This window comes from Chiroxiphia lanceolata, chromosome 6 (assembly GCF_009829145.1).
Source record: "Chiroxiphia lanceolata isolate bChiLan1 chromosome 6, bChiLan1.pri, whole genome shotgun sequence".
Taxonomy (NCBI): domain Eukaryota; kingdom Metazoa; phylum Chordata; class Aves; order Passeriformes; family Pipridae; genus Chiroxiphia; species Chiroxiphia lanceolata.
The window spans coordinates 31,058,860-31,076,143 of record NC_045642.1 but is presented as its reverse complement, the minus strand read 5'-3'; the positions used below and the strand labels follow the sequence as shown (position 1 = coordinate 31,076,143).

The window sequence follows — 17,284 nt, the reverse complement described above, 5'->3', positions numbered from 1 at the left end:
AGCTATCCACACAGACAGGGCAACTGGGGGAAGGACTGCATGTTCCTCAGAGATGGCCCGTGTGTGGTTTCCATAGAGTTGCCTTTTTCTTCTCTGAGCAAGCTAGAAAAGAAGGTCCTCCTAGAGAAAGAGGGGAAAATTTTGTGCTGGCCTAGCTCAGGCTTCCTGATAACATCAGATTAGAGGATCTATTTCTATTTTAGTTATTTAAAATATAATTTGCTCATGATGGAAAGCATTTTCAAAATTTTGAATTTAGAATCTCCCTGTTTTCCCCAAAGCAGCAGTGCGAGAAGCCTCAGTGCAAGCACAGCCATCCACGTGCAGTCTTCATGACTTGTTTGCTCTCTGCTGAGACAATTGCGTAGGTGGCAGCTGTGTTTCTGGTTTTCAGGAAGCCGTTGCCCATCCCACTCTAAGTACCTCAGTGATAAATGTCATCTGTTTTCCTCAGGAGACTGAATAACGATCATACATTCAGGGCCTTTGGGTCCGTATTACTGTCACTGCATTAAAAGTCTTGCGTCACCAAGTTCAATTATCTACTTGAGGCTTTTCACAAATCTGCATTTCTTACTGAATCCAGTCTTGGCCTTCTGTTTGGATGCTTCTCCCAGTAAATGTCATGCAACTGCTTTTCAGCTTGATCCTTTTATCATGAATTGCTGCCCAATAAACTACACTTTTCTCCTTTACATTCCTCATGAGACCTTCTAATGCAGTATTGCCTACCCAGACACCAGACAGTTTGGTGTGGCTGGGAAATAAGATACTTTGGAAAAGCTGCAGTTTTAATTGTTTTGTAAATACTCAAGTGACTTGTAACCATTAAATTGTATAGTCCCCAGCTTATGCAGTGATGTGCTGTGGCTTGTGGTAGCCCTCCTAAGTGTATCCTCCATTCCCTTCTATGTCTAACTATGTACTTTTTGTTTTATTTTAGATGAAATATTTTACAGAGGAACTGTGATTTGTGGATTTGCTTAGTGCCTAGCACAGTGGAACCATTTTATGTTTGGACTGCCACAGTTTGGCATCTGCCCTTTCTTGGGATGCTTTTAATCACCAGGATGCCTGTGAGGACTCTTTCAAGCATATTGTAAGAAGTAATTACCATCGGAATTGGGCCAACTGGGCACATGACAGAAGGCAAATATTGAGACAGTGCCAGTGCATTTATGTTTGCCTCTTTGCAGCTGTGGTGAAAGCCATGGAATTCAAAAGAATTCAGCAGTGGTCTTTGTGATTGGTTAATTTTTACTGTACATGTCCCAGACCTGATGTAGACTCAGTTACTAGACTTCTAGTGTAATGACTAGATATTTTCCAAACAGTAAAAAAGAAACAGAGAATAAATAGATTTTTATTAAGTATATGGTATAGAACTAGGAGAGAGAAATCTTCTTTGAACAAAGGAAATAATGTAGGGTAGAACCAGATGTGGATTGTTGACTATGTTTCTGTGAGTCTTTGGCTTTTGTAGGGAGGTGTAAGGCAATGGAAATAATTGCTGAGGTGATCCTTGGAATAGGAAGGGAAGGACTGAGATGGAAGGACCTTCTGCATATCTGATTCAACTTTGTGAAGAGATTTTCAAAATTACAAGGAAAATCCTATAGAGATAGCACTGCATGCTGTGAATGCTCCCAGCTAACAGTTCAAATACATTTCATGTAAGGCTGTAGAGGGAAGTACAAGGACTAAGGACCACAAGCGGAGAAGTTAGAAAGCCTTATAGAAAAGAGAGAAAAACTATACAATCCCTTGGCAGCTTGGTGAAATCTTTACAATAATTTTCTTCTGTGGAGAATGACATTATGTATTACATTATTATTACATTTTACTTTGTTTGAATTATTAAACTGTTCTTATCTCAACACATGAGTTTCACTGCTTTTTTCCCCTGATTCTCTTCCCCATCTCACTGAAGAGCAGCGAGTGAGTGGTTGTGTAGCACTTAGTTGCTGGCTGGTGTTAAACCACGGCGCCTTCTTACTGCTTTCCTTTCATTCTGTACCTCTCACTTTTGATTTGTTCTTGAAATTATGTGAGAATGGAGGAAGAATATGAGGATTCAAACTCCTAAGCTTAACAACTGTGCTGGCAAAACGAACCAACTAACATTACACTGACAACTCATTCTCCTCAGCTGGCAGTGTCCTTACGCATCAGCTTCTTGTGGACTATGTGGAGATACACCTCCTGTATATTTCTCATGTGCTACCTCCTCTGCTGTCTTGCAGGGTCTCTTGGAACTGAACTGTTAGGAGACATGAGGGAATCCTCAGCGATTCTTTAGTCTTTCACCTCCAAACTGACACTGTGCTGTTGACCTATATCTGTAGCATCTGATGATGGCTCAGTGTCCTGTGTAAAATGCATTGTGCCATTAGAAAATAGGTCTTTGTTCAAGCACCCACATCACATGAACTGCCATGTTGGCTGTGTGTCCATTTAAGAGAGGAGTGAACAGGTCGTGGATACAGCTCTGTCCATTTTCAGTATTCCCCTGTGCATGTCTTCTTTATGTTCGTTATTATAGTTCCTTTTTCCCTTATAGAAGTTTCTCTTATTTCATCTCCTATTAGAATTCCAATCATACTGCATGTTAATACGTTGTTCAGAGGGGCACTGTGTTTACAGGGCAGGGTGGGAACAGTCTCTTTCCGGATGGCATGGAATGACTGCACATAAAGTTAATGTGGTCCTTTCCTAGCACATTGTGCCACAGAACTGACAAGTGCAGAACCAAGTTAAGTAGTGCCTGATAAAGAGTCAAGAGAAACTCAACTTGAAAGCATAAGTTTCTAAGAATGAAAGAGGGCAAATTCACCCTGTAATGTAAATCTGTAAGGCTTCAGTAAAATAATGCTTATAATCACCTTGTGTCAGTGACTGTACCATGGCAGACTTGTAAATCTCTACAAAAAGTAAAACTAATTGTGCTGAAACAGTTCAGTCATAAGCAAACTGTGCCTTTTCAAAACCTCTTCACCAAATTTCTTCCTGTATACACAATTAAAGTTTGTTCTCATTTCCTGTTTATCATGACTACCTCTATCTAGGCTCAGCTGTTCTTTTTTTTTTTTCTCCTCCTTTATGTTTTGCTGTCCTGAAGCCAAATCTGAATGGATTTCAATGGCTGTCCTGTGCTTTTTGACTTGGTATCAGGCAGTCTGACACCATAAGAAAATTATTATCCAAATGCTAGCCATATAGTGCATGAGTTCTTCAACAGACAAAATAAAAGTTCAGCTGAATAACGAGTGCAAGATGTGGTGTCTGAAGGTGTAAAATCTCTGAAATTTGCCCCTCCAGTTCTCTTGCTGTAGCTCCCATCAAAGCTCTGTTTTTCACTACAGCAAACATTTTGGGTATAGAGACTGTAGGTGACAGCTGGAAAGGCCCAGGTTTTCAATCTTGTGTTCATCTAATCTATTCCATATTAGAATCAGAAAAGTAAGGGACAGTGCTGTTTCTTGAAAAGAGCAAACAGGTGTTCCTTGTGAGATGACTGTGTTTTTCTACTGACTTGCAACCAGTAAATTCTTTGGCAGCCTCACTCCTGACAAAGACCCTGTACCTGTCAACTCTGTCCTTATCACCAATGCAATACCAGTGGCATCCTGTTTCTCAGGCACAGCAGTTTACGTTGTTCAGGCCCATTCTAAGTCATGGAGTCTTTTAAAGTGCCACTTCTCCCCAGGACTTAAAATGTGCTGTGGTAAAAATGAGACAATTTAAAATTCACTTATTTCTCATATTTATCCTTTGTGGGTGTTACGAGTTTCTGTGTTGCCATCTGGGGATAAGGACTTGTGACACCCTTGTTGACTCCTCTCTCTCTCTCTCTCCCTCTTCATTTCAGAGTGCTGCTGGGGTGAGTGCAGAAGAATGGCTGCGGCAGAACCTCTGACCGCTTTCTCCCGATGGTACCTCTATGCCATCCATGGCTATTTCTGTGAGGTGATGTTCACAGCTGCCTGGGAGTTTGTGGTCAACTTCAACTGGAAGTTCCCGGGCGTTACCAGTGTGTGGGCACTATTCATCTATGGCACCTCCATCCTTATTGTGGAGAAGATGTATCTATATCTCAAAGACAAGTGTAACATTTTAGTGCGCTGCTTCATTTACACACTTTGGACATACCTCTGGGAGTTCACCACTGGCCTCATCCTACGCCAGTTCAATGCCTGCCCATGGGACTATTCCCAGTTTGATTTTGACTTCATGGGCCTGATCACTCTGGAATATGCCATCCCATGGTTTTGTGCTTCTTTCATCATGGAACAGCTGGTGATCAGAAACACCCTGCGCTTACGATTTGATGAGACTGCTGAGCCGGGGGCTCCCACCGTCCCCGTTGCCTTGGCCAATGGCCACGTGAAGACAGATTGAACAGTGACTTAGAATCACACTTAGCAGTCTGGGAGAGCCCAGACCGCTAGCACGGACTGTCAGCTCTGGCTCCGAGGTACTGCTCCTTGCTGTATGATAAGATTCATAAACCCCATTTTTCTAATGGGGGTGTGCATGGGATATACCAGAAAAAATGGAACCAGTAGATTTTCTATGGATTTTACTCTTTGGGCTCCAAGGACCAATATCAGTTACCTGTTAGTTAGGTCATTTCTGATTTTAACTTATTACAGATGAAAGCAGTCCTTTTGCTTACACTTTAACGTGGAGAAAGAAGAAAAAGAGATGCTACGGTGGAAATGCATCCAAAAAGAAAAACACCTAATTATTTGATGGTCATGGACATGCCAGCTGAGTTAGTGATTGGCTTACTCCATTAGGCAATATTCAGGTGCTTGCTTGCAACCAATACCTCCTGTGGGACCTGAGATGCTGCAGGAACAAGGAAAATCCATCTGCTGTTGTGAAGAACCTAAGACTGGCAGTCTGCTGGGGAGGTAGATGGTGTTACCCTCGCCAGGTCCCATTGGCCTCTCTCCAGGTTCTTTTTTGCACCATGAAATAATCTGGTGCTGGACATCTTGCTGAATTTATACAGATCTTGTACTTTTTGAAATCTCAGTCCTGATACTTACTAGAAATTTTTTCTTTTTTTCTTTTTTTCTTTTTTTTTAATGAAGGTCTTTTTTGGCAAGTGAATTTTACCATAATCTGTGCAATCTGAATCTTGGCAAAAGGCGCAAGAAATAGTGCAAGTCTTCCCATCTCCTCTGTACTCCCAAAGCAGACCTTGCCTAACAGTCTGCTTCAGATTCCAGCTCCCACCTCATCCATGCAAACCTTGTAGAGACTATACAGGCCACAAGAGTTTTCTGCCTTCCTTTCCAGGGATTTCTCTGTTTCTGGTAATGTTGGTGACTTATTCTGGCTGCAGCCTATTGTATTAGCCACCTTCGTGTGGCTAATGTATCTGGGATTTGGTCCTCTGGCACTGACTCTCATGTCCCTTCAGCACTGGCAGGCCTTGGCTCAGTTCTGCCCAGTTTTCTCCTCAGTGTATTAAGTGGATTTGCTTTTTCTTCCCAAATTCTGCTTTAAATAACCACAACCATATTGTCATGACAATAATTGGAGGCAGCAAGAGATATACCATGCTGCCTGATACATTTATTAAAAAAAAAAAGAAAGCAAAAAACCCTTCTCTGAAGAGCACTTAATTCTTCATGGTCTGCCTGAATGAGACTTTGAGTTAGGGTACAAGAGCAGCAGTAGAGAGGTGGAGCAGAAGGGAGTGCTGTGGCTTCACTGTGGAACTACCTGCACTGTGGTCAGTTTGAAATTTAATCTATTGGGAACACCTATGGAGTACAAGGACAATTGTGGTACAGGGAAGGTTTTTGGTAGTGGCAGCCAAAAGTTCACAGTTCACTCAGGCAAGTCTTGGCTTTTGAAGTTGGCAACAAACACAGAGCTTCCAGCTGTCAGATGTCTCACTCTTGAGCTGGGTTATGGGGAAGGTTTCTGTAGTTGCTCTGTAGGGCCAGATTAATTTTTTGTGTTCTTCCACCATAGTCAGCAGAGCTGTACCAGGGACCAATTTGGCTTGAAATGCAAATGTGTTGTGGGATTCCACTCTTGTTTTGGAAGTAGTTGGGCTATTTCTGTGTAGGTCCCTTGTCTCTGGTAGGGAGTGCTCAGCCCTGCGGCAGCCATTCCTGAGAGGAAAAGCACTGTTGGCCCTGTGAGTTGAATTGTTTCTTGGTTCTGCTCTTATGAAGGCAGTGTTAATCCTTTTTTGTATCACACAGAGAGAATTATTTTTTTCCTCCCCTCCCCTTTCTCATGTGGCATCCATTGCTGGCAATGGACACAGGAAAGCAGTGGTGCAAGGAGTTAATCAAATCTGCCCTGAGTATGCAATGTCTCCTGAAGCACTGAGAATACTTAGGTGGGTATTTAGAGTCTCCTTTTTATAGTTCATTAAATTAAAAGAGAACAAACACTGAACAGATAGTTCTTCTGATGCTGTGATGCCAGTATTATGAAATAAGAAGAATAGTATGTAGTTTGTCAGCCTTGTTGGTCTCAGGCATATAGACCCAGGCAAAATAGTCACCTGACACTGTACATGGAGTTAAAAAAAGAGATTTGTGCATGGGATAATGTAGATGAGCTGTACTGGAGCAGAACAAGAATTGCAAGGTGCAGATGAGAGTGGGATCTCACCATTTTGGCCCTGGTTCTGTCAAGGTTATCAAACACAGTGTCTAAAGCTGGGTTGTCCTCTCATAGCATAGCTTAAGTGTGGTGGTGTGCTGCCTCCTACATCACCTCCACGTCATGTAAAACCCTCAGCCTCATAGAAACATCCTTAGGATCCCTACTTTCTCCTTAGCTGTTAGAAAACTTTAGAAAGGTTAAAAGGAGTTAGCAGTGTGGTTTGGAGGAGCGGCTGTCCACAGAGCTAACCTGGTACACAATAACAGCTCTGTGTCTGTTATTGTCTGTACTTTAGAAGGTCCCAACTAAATGCCACTGGTTTTGCTCAGTGGGGTAATATTTAGATGCTCAAAATATGGAGGGGTTTCCCAGCAGCATCTAGTATCTAGAGCATTATCCTTATTGCCTGTGTCATTGTAACAACTGTTTTGTCTGCTTTCCACGGATGTCTGACGTGTACCACCCAGCTATTGCATCTTTATAGAGTAGTAATTTATACCCAGAAGTGCACTTTACTTGCAGCTTGCACACCAGAAACAGAAAAGGACCCGTCAAATTCTTAAATCAATTAATTATGTATAACACCACATACCTAATGCAGCAGGATTAGCCAGACTTCTCCGTTCTGAGCAATGTGGCTGCAGTCAGAGCTTCGTCTTTTCTGCAAAATCTCCCTTTTTAATACATGTGATGCTTCTTACAACATCTTGCAGAAGTGCCCAGAGCACATTACCAGGATTTTGGCGGCAGCTCAGTGAGAGCTTCAGAGCTGGACTAAAGTTGAAGAGACATTTACATTAAGAAGAAAAAAAACGCACAAGGCCTAACATTTGTTGTATGTGTATCTTCCTCAGTAGATTAAAGTTGCCTGTTTTGAGTTCACCAGCAATAAAAAAACCTTGTGATTTATCTACCTTGTCCTAACTGCAGCAAGGAGAGAGTGACCCATCTCTGCCTTTCTTTTCCAGGGGGTGGTGGGATATGGACTCCAATTACCCCAGGGTTCCAGTTTCACATCTGTTCTCTTGCTTATCTCTTGTATGGTCCACCCTAAAGGATCTCAAAGTACATGATAAATAAATACAGTCTGGTGTCCTGCACAGAAGAGGCAGTTCAAGCATTACTGTGATGTCTATTCTAACTCCAAATATCTTGCCAGAGGGAAATGTTTGATTTACAGCAGGACCAGATGGCATTTTGGTCTTTGGTGTTATAATTGGGAGAAATGTGTACATATGTACCAGGTACTATTGCGCCTTTGGTCTGAGTGCATTTTGTAATTAAAGCAGAATAATCCAATCAAAGGTTTGCTTGACTAGTCCTGTGACTATAAAAGGTAAAAAAGACTGCAGGGCTTTAGCTGTTTTGAAAATTAGGAGGCAGGTGACTGAAGTCTTGTGTTCAGTAGCATTGCTCTGCTGCTGACTGGTTTTCTAAAACCTGCACAGAAAGAAAGGGGATTTCTTTGCTTACAGAAACTTCTGCCCTTTCTGTAAATAAAACATGAGCCACCACTAAGATGTGAACTGAAACCAAATGTTTTTCTATTTTAGTTTATCCTAGGCCCTGAATACATGCAATATGCCCTGTATTCAAGGGGGAGGCTTGCAGACCTGAGTTCTTTTCCTCCAGTCCTTCTGCCTGCAGACTGCAGCTGAACCACCTGAAGGGGGCACTACTCTCTTCCCCTTCCTTCCAGCACATCAGCAGATACCAAATCCCTCTGTGGTCCATCCCCTGTTGTAGAAGGAAATTTATCTTCTGGTCCAGCTCCTTGCTAAAACAGAAGCTCTTAGTAATATGCATCACCTCACCCAGCTGCTTTGGCACCTAATGACCAGGTCAGATCACACAGCAGGTGAGAATGGATGAGTGTTGTCCTTTGGCAAATGGCCTTCACTCGAATCTGTCTTCCCTTATGCCCCTTGCAGTGTCCTGAGCCAGCCACTGGGGAAGGGACTTTCTCTTCCTTTCACCTTCTGCCCTAGGGAACAGAGCAAGCTCTGCTGCTACTGGGGGGCCTTGGCACCACTCAAGGTTTTAAGCTAACACAGGTCTGTTTCCACTTGGGCAGGGGAACATTGATTTTAAGAGCTGCAAGGCGCTGGTCTTCTGGCTCATCACTAGCAAGTCTCCCACAGGTCTGACAGTGAATCTGTACCATGTGGAATGGCTTACTTCTAGGATGGTAAAGATTTGCTCCATCAAGGGTTTGGCTACTTAGTTCGCTGCTTTGTGAACAAAAGTGAAGTCACAGAAGCAGAGGGTGCCCCCAGTACCTGCTCTGCTTTTGGCCCTGGGCAGCTAGCACAGATGCCAAAGGAAAAAGTGCTGTTTTGATAGAAGTCCTAGGGAGGGGCTGGGGATGCACTGGTTATTTTGTGTCCAAGGGCACCACTTCTTCAAATACACAGTTGTGCTTTCCCACTGAGATCTTCACTACCTGCAGCAACTCAAGTGTTGTCTGCTTGCCCCAAAGTGTATGATTGCTTGAACTTAGTCTGAAGTAGAAAGAATGTTTTAAATCTCTAGTCCTCTTTCTCTTTGAGCACTTCCCAACTTACAATTTTGTGGCAAAATACATCATGTAGGGATATGTAAGGTAATGCTCATTAAGCCAGTATAGGTACTAAAAGCCATACAGCGTTGTGCTCCATCCTGCTAAGTTAATCATGCTGAAAAGCAGAATACCTTGGTCCTCAGGGTGTGCTGCCATTTGCCTATACCACTTCAGCACCTGAATTAGTACAAACGCCTACTCAGGAATGCATTTTGCCTTATAGAATGTACTCTTAATTCCATGTTCAAGAGGGAGAAAGACTGAGATCCTATATAAGTTTCATCACTGCTTGTGATCTTACTTGTTTAAAGTTTCAGCTACTTAATTGAGACCCTGGAGACCAGCTGTGGAAAGTGAATTGTTAGAGCTCTGGAGCATGTCACTGGCATCACACAGCTGCACACTGCATTGCACGGGGTGTGCTGTGCAGCTCCAGTGCACAGCCAGGATGGACTTCCACCATACAAGGACTGTGATGAGTAGAGGGGGTGATAAAAATGCTGCTGATAATGGTGGCAGAGCAAGGACTCGTGGTGATGTCTCCATTCCCAAATCTTCAAGAGCTGGACAGGTTGGAAGAAGCTCTTCCCTATTCTATTTGGCACTTCTCACAGGTCTAAAGCAAACTGGCATGTTTTTTATTTTAAGAGATGCAGACTATTTCCTTGACTCCTTACTCTGGAGTCTGGGTGGCTCACTCCTCCTTTTGTAGCCACTGGATTTTCTGATATGAATGTCCTTCATTAGTGTCTCAGAAAATACCAGTTTTTAAATGATAATCCCAAATGCTTGACGTCAGTTTGTATTTATGCTTTAGTCAATTCATGAGCTAAAGACCCTTAAGTATCTGGTGATGCTGTTTGTTTATACTGTTGTGTGGCATGCTGTCCTGCTTTAATGCTATAGTGTAGAAGAAAGAGGAGGAAATACAAGCAATTTGCTCTTTAATAAAAATACGTAAACATGCAGTTGAGACAATATTTGTTAAATATCTGAGCTGAGATATGCATATGCTTGTAATCTCTGGCCTTTCAAATATGGGACACTTTTCAGTGCAGAATTTCACTTTCCATTGTGGTTAATCCCCTTTGCAACATCTATATTGCTGTTTCAGTGTGGTTCTGTATCTGGTATTTTGGGAATGAGAATAACAGTATTTGCCTCTATTTTTCACTTTTCACTGAAGGATCTTTTAAGTGCTTTTCACAAACTAGTGAAATAATTCTTACTTCTGAAGAATTAGTGAAGTAGGTCAGAATTAACCCCAAACAGCAGTGACCAGGAGCTGATGAAAATATTCTGACACAGCACTGATGGAGCTGATGAAAATGTCCTGACAGTTCCCAGATGGTCATTTCAGTCCTGGGATAGGGAGTTTAACACTTTACCTGTTAACCAAGTTTCCAGATTTGAGGAGTGAGTTAATAAAGTTCCAAGAAAGTTGGGAAACTGGGAAAGTGCTACCTGGTTTCCACCATCTAAAGCAGTCCCAGAAATGATCACATTGTTCTTTCTGCCCAAGTTAAAGCCAGTACATGAAGGGACTGTCAGAGCCGATAGGCAGCCTTGTATAAAATAGGACTGATTTCCCTCTATCTGTTACATAATCCCATCTCCATCAGTAGAGTACTTTTGGGTAAATATTGCTAGGGACAACAAGCTATGTTAAAGGCTAAACTGAGGTGACCATCTGCTCAACCAGCTTGTGTTGTTGCAGTTACTGCAGAGCTTACCTATTATGCTCTTTCTGCTGTCAGACCTCTCATCTGATACTGCAGCCCTTCCTATTGCTGCTCTTTCTCTATCATCTCCCTTGGGGTATTCTGTCCTTCTCCATGCTTTACCTCCACTAGAAACTCATGCTGCAATGACAGGTATCCTAAGCCTCCTATCTGAACCCCATCTTGGGCAATTCTAACACAAATGCTGTTTTAAATGATTGCTGATGAGCTGTATCTTCCATTGAAGCCCACAACAGCTGCAGTTGTCAGTGCTTTGGAAGGCAGAAAACATTTTACACACTCGCCTCCAGGCACAAGTATAGCAGCAAGTTTGCCATTACTGTTCAGTGCATTTGCTGTACCTTCCAGACCATGTCTAAGGCAAACATGTCATACTATCCTGCTTCATCTTTAAAAGAAAGGGAGTTACCACCTGGGGACCTTCTGGTGTCTTTGCTAGGGTTTGGCTTCCACTCTTTATGCACTCCATTATTGCTAATGAGAGCAGCCTGTCAAAGCCACCCCATCCACTCCTCTTCCTCAGCTAAAGTACCGACTGAAAGTACTCTCTCCCACCCAGGCTACAATGCTGATCCTAGACGTCCTGTTCTTCTGCTGCTCCATCTGTTGGCCACTGATACCTATCTGCTGTCTCTAATTTTAGCCATGTTGCAAATTCTCCAGGCCAGGCCTTGCTTTTTGGTTGTCACATTGATGCGAGCATGCCCCCAACAGGATCTGTAATTGCTATGATATCATAGTAAGCATTAAAAAAAGTTTCTTGAAATTTTCAAAGATAAGAGTAAACATCCCAGCTCTGTTCCACTAATAAAACAGCTTGGCCAAAATGTCCGAGAGGCACCTCTGTTGTCCATTTCCATCCAACCTTGTCTGCCAGCATCATGCAGAAAGGCAAATTGCTGCCAATGACTTGAGCATGCCAGGAACACCAGTGGAGTGGAGCGTAGCGGCACACGAGGAGTCTCCTCCCTGAGACTCCTCTTCAGATGACACACAGGTGTCCACACTAGCCAGATGCTGGCATGCTCTAGCAAAAAAGATTTTTAATGTTATTGGATGATCAGCTGGCTCTTCAGCAGAGGCTGATTGGAGTTAGCCTGGTAATGGTAATGATATTTTGGTTCACAAGTGTGATGACGAAGCACAGCCGCCCTTTGATCTCGCAGTAAATGTAGCTCGGTGCTCCACAGTGTGCTTATCGTGGGGCTTTGTGCAGCATGACTGCTGAAAGTAGCACAAACACCTCCAAACGCCAGCATAGGCTGCAGTTGTCCTGGCCACTGATCTCTGGGCAAGAGTGAGGCATGCACGCAACATGAAACTTGTGGTGAAAGTGGTGTTGCCACTACACTGTCCCAGCAAGGCTGCCTGTGACCTTACAGCTGCTGGCAAAGCCAGCAGTAAGCCTGGCCTTGGCTGCTGTCATGTATGGTTTATTAAACCCTATTTCTCTGCTTTAACTTCCATTGCCCTTCCTGTCCTTCCTCTCTGCCTCAGCAGCTGCCTTCTGGCAAGGCCTTATTGCCTGTTAGGGCCTTGGTGTTCATCTCAATTTCCTGGTTTAGATCCGGTGACTTAATCTTTGCCACTTGATACTTTTTTCTTGACTAGGGCTTCACAGCACAGTTATCTCCAGCTCTTTATTGTCACTTTCTCACAGCCACTCTGTTGTCTCTCCTCCTCCTTGGGAATCCCTGTTCAGCTCAGCTGTGTCCCCCATCTGGGCACACACATCGAGTTACACAGCTTTTACTGCCATCTCCTCTCCATGTCTCAGACCTCTGCCTCCCTCCTAGCTTACTGGACCAGCATTTTTCTCAGTTCCTCTGGCATCTCTTCCTGAATGAGTTACCAACAACTCAAACTGCCCATAGCCGCAGTCCTATATGGCTTCTCATGTTTCCTGCTTTTGTCTTTTCTCCCTGGCAGACATGTAACAAGTGGGAGAGGCAGAGACATCTTTGACCTTGTCTTCTGCTCTTCCATATTTGCCTGGCCTTTATGTCTTACCACCTTGTCCCTGTCCCTGTCCCCTTGAGGTCTCCCTGCTGGACTGGTGCTGGTGTTCCGTATACCTATTTCACCTTACTCCTCCTGTACACAAGATGTTTTCTGCAGCTGACCTGCTAGAATGTGCCCTTTTCCCATGCTAGTCTGTCTTGCCAGCCCTACAAAACCCAGCAAATTAAATCATCTGCGTATCTGTTTCACATATTTATGAGCAAGATACTAATCCCTGCATAGTGAAAGGGTCATATGTACAAAAGGGGAAATGAGGACACCAGCAGTAAAGGGAGAAGTGGGGGAAGGGAAGACCAAGACTGAGAGCAAGGTCAGGACAGATTTCAAGGAGATGAGTTTACAGTGTTGAAAAAAATACAGAAAACTGAAACAAGAGCAGATCAGAGTATCATTGGCAAGCCACACTGATGTTATTTCCTTGCTAGTTCTGTATTTAAGCACTCACTTTTTCCTGCTCCCTGCACCTGTGTCTTCAGAGCAGAGACCAAGTCCTCCAACTGGCTCAGAAAAATGTATAAAGAAAAAACAGGAGACACCCTTTTCTCTGTCTTCTGTGAAAAGAGACGCCTCCCCTTTCACTCCCAGTGGGAAAGCTGATCTGTCAGACTGATCCATTTGCCAAGGCAGCCCTCCCAGGCCTCCTCGCCGAATGCCACCATGTGAGCAGGAAAGCTCTTTCTGGCTTCCCCAGCACAGCTCATGTGCCATACGGGTCCCAGTGGGCAAAGGATTCGCACGTGATGCCATTACAGTGACCTCCTGAAATGGCTCCATTTCCCATCTGTTGTGTGCTATTACCTTCCCATGACACAAAAGCATGTGAAATGTCTGTCAGATACCAAAGAAACCTCTCAGGCTGCAGCTGTGATAAAATATCCCTCCTTAAAGCAATAGAGAGAGATCCTTTTGTTCGCAAGAGCTTCTTTCAGATTAGGCTGGGGTATTTTATTGTCCTGTAAAGGATTCTGCAATGAGTGAGCTGGAGATTTGGCAGTTGCATCCCTGTTGTATTTTAACACAACACAGACAGCAGATGCTCCAAGAAGATTATATTTCTTCATGTGCATTGGGTCTCCAGGGAGATTACACATTCAGGGTCAAGGGCTTTAGGGGGCTGACTCTACAGCCCTGCAGGAGGATTTTTCTGTTACCAGCAAAAACTATCTGTAAAGCACAGGGCATTCTGCCAAGCCTTCTATATGGAGTCAGCAGGAAATGCTGCTCCCAAGAGAGACTTTACCTACAGCTATGTCAGGGATAGCTTTTATTATAATAATAGCAGTTGATCAAATATCCCCATTGCCACAACACCTTGCAGGCCGAGTATCGAGGCTAAGCCTAAACAGAGGAGCAGCAGTCACTCATTAAACTGTTAAAAGGTTTCCTGTGTGTGGAAAAACTGTCTGCCTCTGTAAAGACAGGCAGAAATGGACCCTTTGTCACAGTATGGTGTTTTTGAAATGCAGATATCTTGGCCAAGGAAATCATGAGCTGGCCAGCTCAGAAGACCATGCAAGGGAGACAATTATGTCCAAAGATGCAACAAAAGCCTCCATGGGGTTCTCACTGTACACACTGACAAGACAGAGATATTTTAACGAGGCTTTACAAAGAACCTGCCTCTTCCTACTCCCAATCTCGTGTGACCATTAATTTATCTGCTTTGTATATTGAAGGATTAAGTCTGAGCAAGCCCTGCTAAAATAGGAATTTCCACAGGATTTAGCAATCCAAACCTTGACACCAACCCCTCTAAAATCCAGTCCTGAGAATATCTGTAACTATCAGTACAACTCAAGTGCAGATACAGGCACTCCAGGGTGCCAGCTCACAGCCAAAGTGCTCAGGAGCCTCTGGCACCAGACTGGCCCTGCACATGCAGGGGTACTCACCCAGGTTCCAGCAAATGCTGAAGGTGGACTATCCCAACAGGGAGTGCTTGTGCCACCCAGCTGTCTGCAAGACAAAAGCATACACCAGCACAGACATGGGCCTTCCCACAACTGGTTTCTGAAAAAAAGGAAAAGATAGTGTCCTCAGTCTGGACTAATTTCTCCATTGTTCTGTGTCTCATGCAGTCACTCATAGCTTGCAGGCTCAGTGTAAAATGCTACTAAATCACAAATGGAATGTTTTGTGCTCACTGAATGGTGAAATCAGTAACAGCACTGGATGAGAACCAAAGGGAACATAGACCTCATTACTAAATCCTGCCTAAGACAAAGCTGCCTCAAATTTCCATGAGTGTTTTCCTAAGGAAAAAATGTTAACCAAGGACACCAGGATTTACCTCAAGTGCTGAAACCTGCACAAGGAACTGGTTTTAACAGGTGCCCTCTAGAGCCCACAGAGCCATATGGGGCATCGGTATGGCTTTGTAGTGCTGCTGGCCTACAAACAGGAATTGCCCCACTATGTTCCCCCAACCCTCATGCACAGAGTTTAATGGTGCCAGAAACGATAAATGTCAGGAGGTGTTTCTGCTGCGGAACGTAGAAACTATGGTTAGATAAAGAAGTGATCACAAGAGAGGCTGCATATATATAAAAGAGCCCTTAAATAAATGTCACAACTATCCCTGATTTTTCTCTTTACCCTGCATACAGCTGCCATGTGCTATAGTCCCCTATAGGGGAATAAATCTAGGAATGAAAAAGGATGGTTCAGGATGCCTGTCAGAATGTGTTTTCCTGGCACCTAGACCACCCCTTTGCTAGGGATCAGCAGCAGTGCAGTAGTCAGCCTCAGCAGACAGAGGGGTCAGGACATCCCTGTGACATCTAGAGGAACAGGAAGTCTGTGCTAATTCTCTGAGCTCCCGCTGTCAGCAAACCAGATAGAAAAGCCACATTTGGCCATGACATCTGATCTAGACTTAATCTTTTTCAGGCTCAGGAGTAAATGAGTTTCTGAGGGGTATGCCTGGAGCACTGTTATTGACAAGCAATGTAATAATAAATTTCATTTTACCAAGTCATCAGTCCTCCTGTCTTGGTGTACATGAACAAAGTCTTGCTCCTCTTGGATTTCCTCCACACTTTTGTGGCTGAAGCGGTGGCAGCAATTTCCTTTTTGCTCCATTTTTTAAATAGGTAGAAGGAAGAAGAGGCACTTGTAAGTAGGGGACGTTAGCAGTGAAGAGGAGAGACTAAGAGAATTCATGCCCGTCCCAAATTACTTTTTTCCGTTTCTTTTAAAATATGTAGTTTTGAAGTTATGTGTTGAATTCAATTGTTGACAGTCTGCATGAAAAGAGCTGATGTGTTACTCTAGGCATGTTTGGCAGATAGGAAGACAATCTATCCAGTTAAGATGAGCAGCTAACCCACAACAAAGCTTAATCTCCAGCCAAAAGCTTAATCCAACAGAAATGAAACATCTGCCCATCTTGGGTACTCTGGGATGGAGACAGAAGTCTTGGTTTATGGGTGGCTCCAGAACTGTTCTTCGTCTTCTAACTTTTCCCAGAAGACAAAGCAGAGCATGTGCACTTGCTCTGTGGTTTAGGTAAGAGACTGTGGTGTGGAGTTGCAGATGCCAGGCTCTCAGAATTTGAGCTACAAAACCTCAGAGTGAACCATACGTAGATCTAGTACAAATCTTGACCTTCTGCTATTTCTGGCTTTTCTCTCCCAGAGTCTTTTTTCATATACAGCAGATTGAAACCATTATCCCAGGAATAAGAGTGTGTATACTGCTTTTTTGACTCATTTCTGACCTCTCCTGCTTTTTACTATTCCAATCCTAGTTTATAATAGAAAATTGAAAGCCTAAAGATTTTCTTCACATTTGACATTCATTCGTACTCCCAGCTTCTTTTTCCCCTGTCAGATTAAAGGCAGAGAGAAAGAAACAACCAAAACTATGTGTTTATGGTCTGTATTTTTAATACCCAAACCTCTGTTCTTATTCTTGCTTTGTGAAGCTTTATTAATTTCACTGACCTTATGGTGGATCCTCACCAATGTAACAAGGAACTCAACTGATATATTGAAAGAGTATTTGTTTTAAACATGACATTGAGTGTTAAGACAAACAGGTCTCATGTTCATCTGCCCATTTCCCAGCCCTGATGACTTGTCTGCATTCCTGATCTTATCATTCAAGCCCAGATATTTGACAAGTGACCAGAGATTAGAGTGACTCAAGTTCTACCAGGCTGGGACATCTCTATCCTGATTTTCTTCAGATGATTCCAGTTAGAAATATGTCAGCTGTGCAACCCCTGGGCTGAAAGTATTTCAGGCTGGAAGGCCTAAAATCAAGCCAGCTCATATCAGAGGCTTTTAAAAATCATTTGGACTTTGTATATGAGTTGGTG

General features: G+C 43.4%; 1 protein-coding gene across 8 annotated transcripts in view; it reads left to right on the top strand.

Moving 5' to 3' along the window:
• Positions 1-7,548, top strand: part of TMEM229B (transmembrane protein 229B) — a 34,305-nt gene extending 26,757 nt beyond the window's left edge. For all 8 annotated transcript variants that reach the window (XM_032691050.1, XM_032691044.1, XM_032691045.1 and 5 more), the window contains one exon: positions 3,869-7,548. In XM_032691050.1, coding sequence (XP_032546941.1) covers positions 3,895-4,398 — 504 coding nt within the window. In that variant the 5' untranslated portion in view covers positions 3,869-3,894 and the 3' untranslated portion in view covers positions 4,399-7,548. The remainder of the gene's footprint in view (positions 1-3,868) is intronic.
• Positions 7,549-17,284: the final 9,736 nt, after the last annotated feature.